This window comes from Schistocerca piceifrons, chromosome 1 (assembly GCF_021461385.2).
Source record: "Schistocerca piceifrons isolate TAMUIC-IGC-003096 chromosome 1, iqSchPice1.1, whole genome shotgun sequence".
Lineage (NCBI taxonomy): Eukaryota > Metazoa > Arthropoda > Insecta > Orthoptera > Acrididae > Schistocerca > Schistocerca piceifrons.
In genome coordinates this window covers 485,092,850-485,109,386 of record NC_060138.1, presented here as the reverse complement: position 1 = coordinate 485,109,386, position 16,537 = coordinate 485,092,850, and the positions used below count along the sequence as shown (strand labels likewise).

Below are 16,537 nucleotides of genomic sequence, written 5' to 3'. Positions count from 1 at the left end.
GCAAGATGGTTTGGGCTTGGTTGATATGGTTTTGGAGGACTATGTTGGTGAGGGCTAAGGATTGACTAAATGTGAACAGATGGAAGTCATTGTGGAAACAGATGGAGGGCTCTGTGGAAGGAGGGGTGGCAGCCAGAGACGGGTAATTTGATGGTAAGGCTATTTGTGGCGATTGCACAAACCAAACAAAAATGCAGGAACAGTATGTGGGACTGGGTTCTGGTTAGAGATAAGTAAACTTTTCTATATTGACACAGAGGGAAGCAGCAAGGATCAATGGTGGTGGAAAAATGAGAAAAATTATGTAAATAACGTAGAATTATGTACGAAAAATTGGCAGAAATATGCCCAGATATGTGGGAAAAATCAAGAGAAAGATGAAGTGGATGCAAAAGGGAGTAGCAAGATGAAATCTAAGGGAGTCAGTGACAGCAAAAGATGAAAACTCACTAACATTGGTGTGAAATCACTATAAGTTCGAAGAATAGCACGTCTGAGGATGGATAAGAGTGAAGAAGCTGGATGGCATATGTGACTGATTGAGTATAATAAACTAAAGAAGGCAGAGGTAAACTAGGGTAGGGGAGGACCTGACATGGAAAGAAATGGAAATGGTACTGGCACTGGACAAGATGGAAGTAGAAAAGGCATCAAGCACAGACAAAGTAAGTGTCAAAATAAAGGCAGTAGAGGAGGTTGAGAAACAGCGGCTGTATCATGTGATGAGGGTGGTGTAGAATGAGAAAACTCCAGAAGACTGGATTCAAGAAAGGGAGTAGGAAGGTTGGTTGGTTGGTTGATTTGGGAGAGGGAGAGGGGAGGAGTAGGAAGGATAGTAGAGACTACAGAGGTGTTACAATGATACCACACTGTGCCAAGGTAGATGAAAATATCCTAGGGAGTAGAATATGAACAAGGGTTCAAGAACAAATTGAGAGAGGTACCGCATGGCTTCAGACCTGGGAGGACAGCTGTTGATCTCATACTTGCAGTGGAGGTAGCTCCAGAAGCAGCACTATAAATTTGAGGAAGACCTTATGATGGCCTTTCTTTATGTAAAAAAGGCATTTGATAGCGTAGAAGAAAGGCCTGAGAAGCACTAGAAAAGAAGGGAGTGAAAAATGAGACAACAAGCAGTGTGGAGGAGATGTACTGTGGAAGTCTGAGTTGTGTGAAAGTGAGAAATGAAAGGATGGATTGGTTCTAGCAAACAAGTGGTGTGAAACAGGGCAGTGCATTCCTGCCTCTCCTTTTCACTGTGGTCATGGATGAAGTAATGAATAAGGTGACAGAAAAAAAAATGGAGAAGACACGATGAAAGCAGTATTGTTCACAGATGCCATCATGATCTGGAGAGACAGGGAGGAGGTGATTCAGGAACAGCTGGATGATTGGGAAGAAACTGTGAGACAGTATGGAATGAAATTTAATGCAACCAAATGTGAGATCTTGGTCACAACTAAAAATAAAGACAGACCAACTAGCAGAATAAGGATTGGAGGTGAAAATTGAAGAAAGTGAAAATTGTCAAGTACTTGGGAAGTGTGAGAGTGGAAAATGGAAGAAATGAGAAAGAGATCAGTGAATGTGGTGAACAGGGGAAGCATTCCTGCCATGTGTCAGGATCCTGGTTTGGAACAGAGACATCCACATAAAGGCAGAGTGTGGCCTCAGCAGCCGGAGACTGTGGTCATGTGTGTGAGATATGCATTTGCATATATATGTGTGTGTGTGTGTGTGTGTGTGTGTGTGTGTGTGTGTGTGTGTGTGTTGTTGACTTCCGATTAAGTTCTTGTTGGCCAAAAGCTCACTTTCTGACAGTCTTTTTGTTGTGTCTGTCTGCATCTCAGCATCTCCGCCATATAGTGAGTAGCAACTATCTTTTCATAACATTGTTACATTCCAAAAATGCAAAAAAGTAGTATACCACATGTCAATACTGGCTCATGCATCTGAAACCTGGCCAATGAAGAAAGGAGCTGTAACCATGTAGCAGGTGTGTGAAATGAAGTTCCTCAGAAGTAGGATAGGAGTAACAAGGGAGGTAGGATGAGGACTGAAAGGGTAAAGGATACAGTGAAAGAGAAACCCTTGCAGAGCAGGATAGAAACACCAATGATAAGATAGTATGGGTACTTGAAGGGAATGGAAAACAAGATACATGGAATTGGGATGCAAAGGAAATGACCAAAAGGAAGAATGAGGGAAACATGGCTGAATTGTGTGAGGGGTGTGTTGAAAAAAGAGGCAAGAACTGGAGCAGAGTGAACACGGAAAGTGTGGGAAAACAGGACTACATGGCAAGGCTTATGTTCCAAACAGACCCAGTTTGGGACTGGAAACTGTTCAAGATGGTGCTCATGCTAAAGTACTTATAACAGTTACTACCACTAGAAAAAGTATAATTTATATGGTTTGTGTAAGTTATAGACTGCCCAGTTTCTCTAATAAATTAAAAGAAATATTAACATAAAAAATGAGATTTCTAAATTATATCATTAAATCTGACACACTTTTAGATTTCCATAAATAAATTCACACTGAAGCCAACTGCAATCAAAATTTTCTTTCAGAGATTTTTTTAGCAGATATTGAAAACTGAACAGGAAATTTTGGTTGCATCACTTCTAGGATTTCTATAGCAAAGTATGAAGGCAGTAAAGGATCAAATAGGCAAAACGACAAGGTCCAGTAGAAATCCTTGTGTAACATACATTATATTTGTTTTACCTAATGAAGGAAGAAAATATAAAAATGCAGCAAATTAATTAGGCAGACAGGAATACAAATATCTAAAGAGGAAGGCCAAAAAAAGTACAGAATGGCAAAGCAAGAACTGCTGCAGAAGAAATGGAAAGCTGCAGAAGCATTTAATCTCCATCAGTATTCTGCAAGCCAGCTGGCTGTGTGTGGCCGAGGATACTTCTGGTACCACTGTCTAATCCCTCTTCACTGTCCCATTTTTGCTAATGGAAAGAATAATTGTTGGTAAATCTATGTATTAGCTCTAATTTCTCTAATTTTCTAATTGTTGTCAGTTGCCAGGATGTGTGTGGGAGGAAGTAATATGTCATCTAACTCTTCCTCAAAGGCATTCTCTCAAAATTTCAATAGTAAATCACTCTGTGATGTGCAATACCTTTCTTGTTGTGTGCCATTGGATTTTGTGATGAAACATACTGCTCTTCATTCTCTCTCTCTCTCTCTCTCTCTCTCTCTCTCTCTCTCTCTCTCTCTCTCTCTTCTATTAGTCCCATATGGTAAGGTTCCAGAGTGATGAGTAATACTTAATAATTGGTCAAAAATGTCTAATAAGCCACTTATTTCATGGTACTTGAATTAAGATTCTTCCCACAAATTTATGTCCAGCATCTGCTTTTCCTACTATTTGTTTTATGTGGTCATTCCACTTCAGGTAGCACTGTTTAGTTACTTCCAGCTATTTTGCAGTAGATACTGTTTCCAGAAATTTGTAATCAATGGCATAGTTTTGCATTAGTGCATTTCTTCTTCTGTATATGTGGAATATGTTACATTTACTTACATTCAGGATCAGCTGCTGGACCCTGCACCATTCATCACTTCTCTGCAAGTCCCGTTGTAAATCGCTACAGTCCCATGGCATTGATAGCTGGCCCTGATGCCTTTACACTACTCAGTGACTGAAGTTGCTTTTCGACTCTGCAATCATGTATCTCAGTATACCATTTCAATGTTTGTATGATGACTGAAAGGAGGAACTGTATTACTTACATTCCTCCAAAGTGAAACAGTTTCACAAGACCAAATTCAGTATCTCTGTCATCTTCCATTTTGGTGCAAGTATGGTCCCTGACTAACTGAACAGACGATTCCAATCTGTTTACTGACCTTATGAAAGACCAAAACCTCTTATTGTTCTAAGTCAGATCAGTTGGCAAGAGTTCCCTTCCAAAGTCACAGAACATTTCTCTCAGTGCTCTCTTTATGCTTCTTTTTTCTTTTATTTGCCATCTAAATTTTGACTTTTCTTCAATCTGTGATGAAGCTCACTCTGTTTACCTAGCAATTTTCTAACACAAGTTTTGAACCATAGTGTATGTGTGTTTCCCCTCCTTAAGACCTTGTGTGGTGTACACTTGTCTAAGGCTTATGAATGATGCTTTTGAATTTTTTTCCATTTATGCTCTACATCTTCATTTACAGCACTGAATATTGATGTTGACTATTCAGATAATCAGCAATTAGTACCCTGCCACTCTTGATAAGCAAACATATTTTTCTAGCTATCTTAACATTCCCTGTACATGAAAGACTGTGGGAAGCTATCACCTATAGTATAGTTAATGGAACCTTTGGAGAAAAGGGAAAATACTGTATGAATATTGAGATCTAACACGACAAGCCAGTAATAAGCAAACAAGGGAAGGCTGAAATATGGAGGGAATATGTAAAAGGACAGAAATTTGACAATGTTATGGAAAAACAAGAGGAAGTACATGAAGATGAGAAGGGAGATGTGGCAGTGTGAGATGAATTTGATAGAGTACTAAGGGACCTAAGGTGAAACATTCTCTCAGAGTTACTGAGATCCTTGGGAGAGCCCAACATGGCAAATCTTATCCTCCTGATACACAAGTCATAAGAGACTGACAAAATACCTTCAGACTCCAAGCAGACCGTAACAGTGTCAATTACAAAGACGTAACGTGGCTTTCATTGCAGTTGACAAAAATTTTGTCTCTATTGAAGTTGAGTGTGACAGTGAAGTCATCTGGTCATGTATAACAGGTGTAGATGAAACCAAGTTAATTGTTGAATGTTTTTACATGCCACCCAGTTCTGCTGTGACAACTCTAGAGTCATTCAAAGAACATCTACAATCAATAGCACTTAATTACCCTGATCATGCAATACTGACTGGAGGCGACTTGAGCCTGCTAGGTGTAGACTCAGATGTCCATGGATTTATTGCAGGGGGTACAGACAGACAGTCATGCAGAATACTTCTGAACATGTTTTCAAATTGTCTGGAGCAGCTAGCTCAGAAGCCCACACACAATGGAAATATCTTAGATCTTGTAGCTACAAAGAGGTCAAACCTTAGTGACATTGTCAGTGTAGAAATGAGGATTAGTGATCATGATGTCATTATAGTATCTATGATTATGAAAATTAATAAATCAGTCAAGAAGGCTAGGAGAGTGTTTATGCTAGATAGAGCAAATAAGTAATATTAACATCTCACTTAAACAGTGAATTGTCATCACTTAGTTACATTAAGATGGATCTAGAGGAATTATGGGCAAAATTTAAGCAGATTGTAAAACATGGTCTGGAGAGTTATGAGCCTAGTAAGTGAATCAAGGATGGAAAAGATCCATCATGGATTAATAACAAAATTCAGTGGATGCTGAGCCAGTAAAGGCTGTTATGCTTTTGGTTCAAAAGGGAATGCACAAACGACAACAAGCAAAGGCTGTTATGCTTTTGGTTCAAAAAGGAATGCATAAACAACAACAAGCAAAGGTTAGAAGAGATTTGTGCATCTATGAAAAGATCTATGTCCAAAGCACACAACAACTACTAGTGTCACACCTTAGCAGAAGATGTGGCAGAGGACCCAAGAAAATCCTGGTCATATGTAAAATCACTAAGCGGGTCTAAGACTTCCATTCAGTCCCTTGTTGACCAGGTTGGTGTGGCCGCTGAATATGGCAAAATGATAGCTGAAGTTTTAAATTTCTCATTCAAGATATCATTTGCATGGAGATTCATACAGACATATCATCATTTGATCATAAGACAGATTCCCGTATGGACAAAATAGTAATAAGCATACATGTCATAGACAAACAACTGAAAGATCTGAAAGCAAATAAATCACCATGTCCAATGGAATCCCAGTTCGATTTCACAAACAGTATTTTACGGCATTGGCCCCTTACCTTGCTTGCATTTATTGTGAATCTCTCACCCAGAGCAAAGTGCCAAGTGACTGGAAGAAAGTGTATTTGACTCTTAGTATATAATAAAGGTAAAAGAATGGACCCACAAAATTATGGACCAATATCCCTAACTTCTGTTTGCTGCGGAATCCTTGAACATATTCTCAGTTTGAATATAATAAACTTTACTGAGACATGAATTGGCATGGTTTTAGAAAGCATCACTTGTGTGAAAGTCAGCTTGCTCTTTTCTCACATGATATATTCAGAACTCAGTGATTGTTTGCTGATGAAGCCATTATGTATGGTAAGATGTTGAAGTTGAGGGCCTGTAGGAAGATATAAGATGACCTAGACAAAATTTCCAGTAGTTGTGATGAATGACAGCTAGCCCCAAATGTGGAAAAATGTAAGTTAATGAGGATGAGTAGGAAGATCAAACCTGTAATGTTCAGATGCAGTATTACTAGTGTGCTGCTTGACACAGTCAAATCATTTAAATATCTGGGCATAATGTTGGAAGGCAATATGAGGTGAACGAGCATGTGAGAACTGTGGTGGGGATGGTGAATGGTTGATTTCAGTTTATTGGGAGAATTTTAGGAAAGGAGATCACATATAGGATGTTGAGTGACTTATTCTTGAATACTGTCCAAGTATTTGGGATCCATACCAGATCAGACTGAAGGAAGACATTGAAGAAATCCAGAAGCAAGCTGATAGATTTGTTACAAGGAAATCTGAACAACATGTAAGTGTTATGGAGATGCTTTGGAAATCCCTGGAAGGAAGGCAATGTTCTTTTCAAGAAATATATTGAGACCGAATGATTCTACGGCTGCCAACATACGCTGCACATAAGAATCACAAAAGTAAGATGCAAGAAATTCGGACTCATACGGTGGCATACAGACAGTTGTTCTTCCCTTGCACTATGTGTGAGTGGAACAGGAAAGGAAATGACAAGTAGTGGTACAACATACCCTCCACCATGCACTGCATGGTAGCTTGTGGAGTGTCTACGCAGATGTAGATGTACTGAACCATTAGTTTAATAATGCATGGTTGTAAGATACTTCCACAAATTGATATGAGATCTCAGGCTTTCCCGGCGAATGTGCTGTATCCAAAATTCTCGGGTGTCCAGCAGGATCCGTTCGTTGAAGTTCCATGATACTTCGGCGGATAACCGTTCCGCCATCATCAGGTGGTGCTGATGGAATGATCTGTCTGCGCTGTGTCCGTGGTATTTATGTCCGCGGGGTCCCAAGTCGTAACCCGGCGCGGGCGGCCGGCGGGGCGCCGCGTGGTGGGAGGGGTGGGGGAAGCTGCAGCCACGCCCGGTGGTAGGTGCCGTCCATCTCTGTCTGCCGTGGCGGAAGGATCTCGCGTCTGCTCATGCCGTTGCTCTTTGATGGTGTTTAATAACGATTTCCAGGCCTTGCTAAGTTGAAACCCGGTCTCCCTGTTGACGAGGTTATCTGTTACTCGAATTTCTATGGCCTCCTTGTAGATACTGTCCCAGTAGGCACTTGTGGCAGTCAGGATTTTTGTCTCTTTGAATTTCGCTGTGTGTCCGGTTTCAATGCAGTGTTCTGCTAGGGCCAAATGGCTGGGTTGGCGTAAGCGGGTGTGACGTTCGTGTTCGTGTTCTTTGCATCGGTCCTCGACCATGCGAACTGTTTGGCCGATATAGGATTTGCCACAGCCGCACAGGATTTTGTATACGCCTGCTTTCTTCAGCCCTACGTTATCTTTTGCCGTTCCTAGTAGGTCACGAATCTTTGCTGGTGGCTGGAAGACTGTGTCAATCTTGTGTCACCTTAACAGTCTCCCTACTTTTGACGACACATTGCCAGCAAACGGCAGAAAGGCCAGAGCTTGCTTTTCTTCTTCGGGTTGTTCTTCATCTCGGTTCTTGCTGCACTTCTGTTGTCGCAAAGCCCTTTGGATTTGGCGGTTGCCATACCCATTCTTGCGGAACACGGTCTCCAGGTGTTTGAGCTCCGTTGTCAAGTTCTGTTCATCAGAGATCGAGTGTGCTCTATGTACCAAGGTGTTGAGCATTCCATTAAGCTGCGCCAGATGGTGGCAGCTGGACGCATGTAGGTACAGGTCAGAAAAGCAAGCTCTGGCCTTTCTGCCGTTTGCTGGCAACATGTGGTCAAAAATAGGGAGACTGTTAAGGCGACACAAGATTGACACAGTCTCCCGGCCACCAGAAAAGATTCGTGACCTACTAGGAATGGCAAAAGATGATGCAGGGCTGAAGAAAGTGGGCGTATACAAAATCCCGTGTGGCTGTGGCAAATCCAATATCGGCCAAACAGTTTGCACGGTCGAGGACCGATGCAAAGAACATGAACGTCACACCCGCTTACGCCAACCCAGCCACAGTGAAATTTGAAGAGACAAAAATCCTGACTGCCACAAGTGCCTACTGGGACAGTATCTACAAGGAGGCCATAGAAATTCGAGTAACAGATAACCTCATCAACAGGGAGACCGGGTTTCAACTTAGCAAGGCCTGGAAACCGTTATTAAACACCATCAAAGAGCAACGGCACGAGTGGACGTGAGATCCTTCCACCACGGCGGACGGAGATGGACTGCGCCTACCACTGGGTGTGGCTGCAGCTTCCCCCACCCCTCCCACCACGCGGTGCCCCGCCGGCCTCCTGCGCCGGGGTATGACTCGGGACCCAAATACCACGGACACAGCGCAGACAGATCATTCCATCAGCACCACCTGATGATGGCGGAACAGTTATCCGCCGAAATATCGTGGAACTTCGACGAACGGATCCGGCTGGACACCTGAGAACCTTGGATACTTCCACAAATTATTTACAGAAGAATGGAAAGGCCAGTAGAAGTAGACCTCAGAGGAAGATCATTCTGGGTTCTGGAGAAATTTAGAAACACATGAGGCTACCAACTTACCTTAATAGATAAAATGGAGAAAGGCAACCCTACAGTAATAGCATTTGTAGGTTTAGAGAAGTATTTTTACAATGTTGACTGGAACACTCTCTTTGAAATTCTGGCGGAACCCAAGTGAATGAGACAGTCTGCACACTGAACTAGCAGAAACTGGACTCAAAGAGAAGTTTGGAAAGGTAATTAAAGTTCACGGAGGAAAAAAAAACTAATGACACTGTAACTATGCCAGAGACAACAAACAACTTTGAAGATCACTTGAGGAGAATTGATAGTGTCTTGAAAAGTGTATGTGAGATGAGCATCATCCAAGGTAAGACTAGTGTGATACAGTGTGATACAATTAAGTCATGTGACACTGCGGGAATTAGATTAGAAAATAAGACACTATAAGTTGTGGAAGAGTTTCATTGTTTGGGCAGAAAAATAACTGACAGTGGCTGAAGCAAAGAGGATATGAAATATGAACTGACAATAGCAAGAAGAGTGTGCCATGATGAACACAGCACCATTCCAGTGATACTGGCAAGGATTTGAATTTCCTGCCAGCAGTACTGAGCAATGTTGCCAGATCAAATAGAGGGTGTAGCTCTCCCTAGACTACACCATTACAGTCATGAATATTATGTGCTGACTGTTGTCAAAAGATGCAGTGTAGCTACTTTAAGGCACCTTCTAAGAAATGTTCAAAGGAGTTATGTCATGTCAATTGGTACAGTGCGTAACAAAACAGGTGGATTATTTCCAGTTGTTATGTCTTTCTTCCACCCAAAATTAGTACTAACTTTTCCCAAATTCTATCATGCCTTCACTTTATGGCATGTGTGGAGTAAACAAAAGTCTTGAGTATTGACTCACGGCTTATCCAACTTAACTTTATTATCTATTACATTCCTTTGATTACCAGGAGTTAGTGTGCCAGCTAGTTTGACTAAAAATTGTGCTAACTACAAACTATCAGCAATTCAATAAAATGATTTATTACTTTATATGGGCAAATCTTACAGCATAATCAGTGGCAATTGTCCAACTTTTTGATGCATTAATCACAATCCTTCAATAAGTGCACCCTTAGTCACATGACAGTCATCTGTACAGTAATCAAACTCTCCCCATACTCAGTGTAACATGTACTCCATGATGGTCTGTAGTACATAACCTCAGTCTTTCACAAACCCCCACAGTAAGAGATTACAGACTGTTAAATCTGGCAGTTGAGGTGGCCAGTGGAGAAGGTTATTGTCTGCTGTTGCAGCACATCCAATCCAGCACTGGCAAAGAACACACTTAAGAAGTTCTCATACATTCCTGTGAAAATGGGTGTAATTTCTTATGGAGCACTTTCTTATGGAGCAAGCAGTGCAGTGGCTCTACAATGGATGTGGCATGGGGAATGAACAATCGATAGCAGCTCAGCTGACGTATGACAGACTTGAGATGGGATGCATCTGTGAGATCCAGTAATTTTTGGATGGCAGACACATGTCATGGCGTATGCTATATGCTTGGCATGCTGAAGACATGTCCTACATACTCGATCTGGCAGATGAAAAAAGAACCAGGATTACAATGAAGGTTCACTGCCATGAACATGGAGAACAGCATTCTTTGGAGACAAAACATTACTCGATGCCTAACGTCTGTCTTCAGTGATAAGAACGTCACTTGTTCCTGATCTACCAGGGACATGTCACACGTATTCTAATCAGTTTAAAAAAATCCTCGTTGCCACTGCAAAATATGTCTGTTATCCCTCATTGGAAGAGAGTCCCAGCAGGAGTACAATAGCTGTTTTATTATCCTTCTGAAAAAAAGATGTTCATCACAATTTATAATTACAAATTAACTCTGTTCTTCTATGGTTCTAAACAAAATACAATTCTGTGGATTTGGCTTCAACTAACTCCCTGGAGCCAGAACTAAGTTCTGAAATGACCAACACTTGAAGAGATGTTTTCCAACCCTGAAGCCTTCTTCTCAGCATTACACTGTTTTCATGAATGGCATGTCACTGAAAGCTTAAGTGAATGAATCAGCCAGTTCTAGTTGATGGGAAATGTCGGCGGTGATTCCTGGATTTCCTTAAACAGCTATTCTCCAGAAAGAGATGTGCTACCCCCTCATCACTCATGACTGGATATAGGCATGGTCTTGCAATGCAGCCAGCAACCACTTGCTGTTGCTTGGCAAGAGACCTGGTGGTCCGTAGCTTTACATGTGCCTCCTAGTAATTCGGGGGTGTATTTAAAAATCCCACATGGCTGTTATGACATATGCATCATACTCCTCTCCTGATTTCATGAACTGTCAGTACCACCTCCCTATGTTATTCTTGTGTGACAGGTCTTTCCTAAATGGTACATGAAACTCACACTGCAATGCAACTGCCGTTTGGAACACCTCAAAATGAAGCATGGAGAAAGCCTTTTCTGTTGCAGCACCATCTTGGAAACAGATGCTTCATCTGCACAGTAAACATGACAAGCAAGGAGCGGGCAGCACATCAAGAACTTTGACGGTTGCTGCCTCTTATGATGCAAGGTTTACCCATATAAAGTAATAAATCAGTTTACTATTACTTTTTTAAACTGCACCATACATTTATAAATATCAAGTATAAATAAGTGAGGTATTCCTACAGCCAATGACAAAAGTATGTTTGCAGCTCTTGGCCTCCATCAGTTTCAGTGTAATTAGCTTCCTTAATAAAAATAATGCTACCAAAATAGTATACCATATTCAGACAAGCTAAGCAGTGTAATTTAATAACAATTATCATTGTATCTAAAAGTGTTTTCCAAAATGAATGTCACTCCCTAATTCATTTACTCAGAAATGTAAATCTGTAATTATAATTTATGAAAATCTAGTGAACAACAATTCAGTCCTAATTATTTTAAACTGATATACGTAGACTATTGGAAGCCATTTTATGCCAGTCTGCAGAGAGTTTGAACGGAGGAATATCAGAAAATATGGACAATGTAACCCAGTTGAATTGGTACAAGTTAGAAGTTGGAAAATGCAACAATATTTATCTAGGATTTAGTGTCTGGGTGTTTATTCAATTACCTAATGACTGTTTTAAGTTGTTAATTGGACTGTGAATGTGTAATTAGTATCACGCACAGTATCAAACTTCTATAATTATCATCTACTCTGGCAATAGGGTTAAACTGTGAACTGTGTTGTTTCCTACAGTTATTAACTGTTCACATCGTTTTTGTATTAATATGACCATTAGATTTCAAGGACAGTGATTTAAGAACTTCATACAGAGATTGTGTTAATTGTTCGTTTGCCAGATGTGAACTTCTATGTCACTTCAGTGTTTGGTTATTACACTTGAACAATCACCTTATAGGACACCAACTATGTAGTATGTGGCTAGCTGATCATCTGTATAGTAATTATATTACAAGAAGGAAAATTGCCACTCACCATATAGCGGAGATGCTGAGTTGCAGATAAGCACAATAAAAAGACTCTCACAATTACAGCTTTCAGCCATTAAAGCCTTCATCAACAATAGACAGACAGACAGACAGACAGACACACACACACACACACACACACACACACACACACACACACACACACACACACACACAACTCACATGCACTACTGCAGTCTCAGGCAAGTGAAATCGCACTGCCTGTTGCCTGAGACTGCAGTCATGTGTGTGTGTGTTGCGTTTGTGCGCGTGTGTGTGTGTGTGTGTGTGTGTGTGTGTGTGTGTGTGTGTGTGTGTCTGTCTGTTAATTGTTGATGAAGGCTTTAATGGTAGAAAGCTATAATTGTGAGTCTTTTTGTTGTGCCTATCTGCGACTCAGCATCTCTGCTATATGGTGAGTGGCAACTTTTCTTCTCATGATACTGCTACATTTCATCCTGGATTTTCTACTGTATAGTAAATGCAATTGATGAGACTTGATAAGGCAATACCAGTAGTTAAGGCAGCATCTAAGTGCAAGTAAAGTCTCTGAACTGCAGATATAGTGTGGACCACATTACTAGTAGTATGTTGTCCTCACCACCAACTTATCAGCAAATTTTGATTGAAGTGCAGCTACCGATGGGATACTTGTACAGGTAACTACAAGTGATACATTATTATTTGTTATTTGAATTGTGTTCCAAGGTCAACTGCTAATACAAGGAAGTGAATCTTTATTTTATGGAGGATTACCTCTTGAAGAAATAAATTTACATTGTCTCATTAATGAGTTTTGATCCATCTATTTTAATCATATACATAAATATTATATACATGGAAAGTTTTATATTGTTAACTTCTTGTGCTGGTCAACAGTGTTGACTGTGATAAGACTTCTCTATTTATAACATTTGGAGTGTACCTTATACAGAGTTAAGTGGCTGCCAGCTTGATTTTGTACTGTGCAGGGGTTTTTAATAAATACTGTGAAACATAGTACATGTAATTAGCTCTTTTCCACCTCTCCCCTATTGCTCTGTAACACAAAGTGTTTCCAAATAAGAGAAATTTCATAACTTGTAATGTAAATTTAAGCATTAGGAAGTCTTTTCTGTAAGTATTTATCTGGAGTATAGCTTTATACCTACATCTATAACTATACTCTGAACTGCATGGCAAGAGGTTACTTCCCACTGTAATAGTTATTAGGGGTTCTTCTCATCGCATTTGTGTAAGGAGCATCGTAAGACTGCATGTTGTAATTAGTATAATCTCATCTTTGCTACACCTATGGGAGTGGTAAGTGTGGGGTTCTAATATATTCCTGGATTCCTAAGTTAAAGGTAGGTCTTGAAACTTTGTAAGAAGGCTTTCAAGTTATAGTTAGCATCTATTGTCTATCATCTGCAAGGTCAGAGTTTCTGTACCTCTATGACCTCCCAAGGGTCAAACCTCTGACCACTCACACTCCCTTTCTTTGTATTTGGATCATACTCCCCTTCTTTGCATTTGGAAGTTAAACATGGACAGTAAGCAGTACGTACAAGAAGAGAATAAGAGTTTTTTGAATGTGGAGCTATAGAAAATTGCTGAGGATAAGATGGGTGGATTAAATAACTAATGAAGAGCTACTGAACTGAACTGAACTGAGGACAACAGGAACTTGACAACACAAAGGGATTTGTTGTTGAAAGGACACCTTCTGAAATATCACAGAATTAGAAAGTCAATTCTTGAGAGAAGTACGTGTGTGAGGAGAGGGGAGGTGGGGGGTGGGGTGGTGGTTAAATGGTATAGAGAGAGACTAAAGCTCCTCTTCATAAGCCATGATAGACTAATGTGGAAACCTTCATCAAACTAGTCTTCAGACTGAAGGGCACCATAACCATCACTACCGTCACTATCACCACCACCACCACCACCATCACCACCACAACAAAAACAACAACAACCACTAACCAGCTTTCTACAGCACTTAGTTCTGTAGATTAACACTTAAAACATATTTTTAATCTAAATGGCTCACATGTTCATTAACTTTATAATTTAGTTTTGTATTCAGAAGGATGCAGGGGTGTCCATGAGATTAAGTTAAGAAAGTATCCTGCAGTACATAACAAAACCATAGACACAAGATTTGCTCCTAGACATGTAAGTATTTTTGCAGCCTGTAAAAATAGTTTGATAGTTCATAATCAGATATTGAATTTTAGTGATTTACTGCAAGTAACATGTGTATACATTCTGATTTATAACTTTGTGCTGACTGCTGTAAGGAAATTCATCTTCTAAATGAGACTGTGACTAAAATGTCTCCGGACGGTGTGGCCGAGCGGTTCTAGGCACTACAGTCTGGAACCGCGTGACCGCTACGGTTGCAGGTTCGAATCCTGCCTCGGGCATGGATGTGTGTGATGTCCTTAGGTTAGTTAGGTTTAAGTAGTTCTAAGTTCTAGGGGACTGATGACCTCAGAAGTTAAGTCCCATAGTGCTCAGAGCCATTTGAACCATTTGAACTAAACTGTCCAAACACAGGTAGAAAAATTCTATGTAGCAAGTGTCAACAGAGTCAAATAAACTAAAGGAGTAATAAAAAATTGTACCTTTTGAAACAAAATGTTCCTTCACTCGGCACCTTGTCCCACTTTAGCTCGCTAATTCACTGTGCTGGGTGACTTTCATTTAATCTCTGTTGAAGAACATAATGTCTTTCAACCTAATCTCTCTAGTGCAAGGTGAAGGAACTTCTGGCTGCAAATGCTAGTGTTATTTTTATTAACTTTGTGTTTCTCACTGTAATGTTCATATAGAAGCTCAGACTGAAATATGTCACAAAATACATATACTACTCACCTAATATTGCTACAACCATATCATTCTGTACAACTTCCATGGAACCATTACACAGGTAATATATATATTGCAAAGCATCTCCTTTGTGGATGAGATATTCACCAGGAGCACAGAAATTGCCTCTTATGTGGAGTGACAATAGTTTTAAGCATCCCTGTGATGCAGCCTCAAAGATAGGTAACTGCAGTATTTCACGATGAAGATGCATTGATACATCACCTCGGAGTTCCTCTGGGAATTCTTTCAGTGTCTGGAAATAAGTAGAAAGTTATTTATGATTTAACAATAAAAAAGATTAATAGAAAAATCATTTTGTTGCCACAGTAATGAACGTTATGATCAGTTTCATTTGATTCTCCATTTCTGTCACTCACGACCTATCCTCCTATTAAAGCATAACTACCTCATCCCACATAATGAGTGATTTGCCTCATACAATCATACCTACACCTAATCCTCTGATTCCTTACCTCCATCACCCCTTGAACTACAGTTTTCAATAATAGCTCTTGTCTTAATATATGCCCAGTCATTCTGTCTCTTCAATATACTGTGTTCTTTATCAGCTATTTTTTTCCTGATTTACTCTTTTTAGTATATCTTTATTTCTTTCTCAGCCAACGCATCTGATTCCTGCTGTCTCCTGCACAGCACATTTCAAAGATATCTATTCATTTCATTCCTGTTTTTCCTGTAGTCCACATTTCATGTCAGTGCAGAGCTGTGCTTCAAATACAGCTTGGTATTAACCTTTTTGTGATATCAAGGTTCATATTTTTGTGTTTTAATTGCTGTTTTCTTATTTAATTTATATATTTTTTATTCTTACAGAATGTCCTTTTCCCTTATGCAGTCCTTGCTGCAAAGTATTTCTTACCATCTTCAAACTTCACATTTCTTGCATCTGAGATGGTGAAATTCATCCCTCTCCTCAGGAATCTCTTGTTCAAGTTTAAGATTAGCCACCTGCAATACTCAACTGATGTGCACTCCATTACATTAGTTCTGCTTCTTTTTATTTGCATTTAACAACCATCAGCTAGCACATGCTCCATTTCATTAAGCATTCAACACAGTTCCTCTTCACTTTCAGTGACTGCTGCTATGCTGTCAGTGAACTCTACCTCCTATATTTTTTTATAGCTGTGACAAACAAGTCACAATGAGAGTCATTTACATTCTTCACTGCCTCTTCAGTATGTACATTAAATATCAGTGATGACAGTCCTCCAGAATTGATTCAGGGTTGCCACTAGTTTCGCAAGTGAAGTTCCCTGATATTTCCCTTATTTCCAAACAAGTTTTAGCATTTTTCCCTGACAAATTTTTAGTTCTTGAGAGTAAGTAAAGACATAAATCAACAAAAAATGTAAGGAATTC

The 16,537-nt window shown here is 40.0% G+C and overlaps 1 protein-coding gene across 1 annotated transcript in view; it reads right to left on the bottom strand.

The window, feature by feature from the left end:
* The window catches only part of LOC124740341 (potassium voltage-gated channel subfamily H member 8), a 612,019-nt gene that overhangs the window by 77,863 nt on the left and 517,619 nt on the right, over window positions 1-16,537 (bottom strand). Inside the window, exon 11 of the mRNA XM_047248622.1 lies at window positions 15,158-15,407. Coding sequence (XP_047104578.1) covers window positions 15,158-15,407 — 250 coding nt within the window. The remainder of the gene's footprint in view (window positions 1-15,157; window positions 15,408-16,537) is intronic.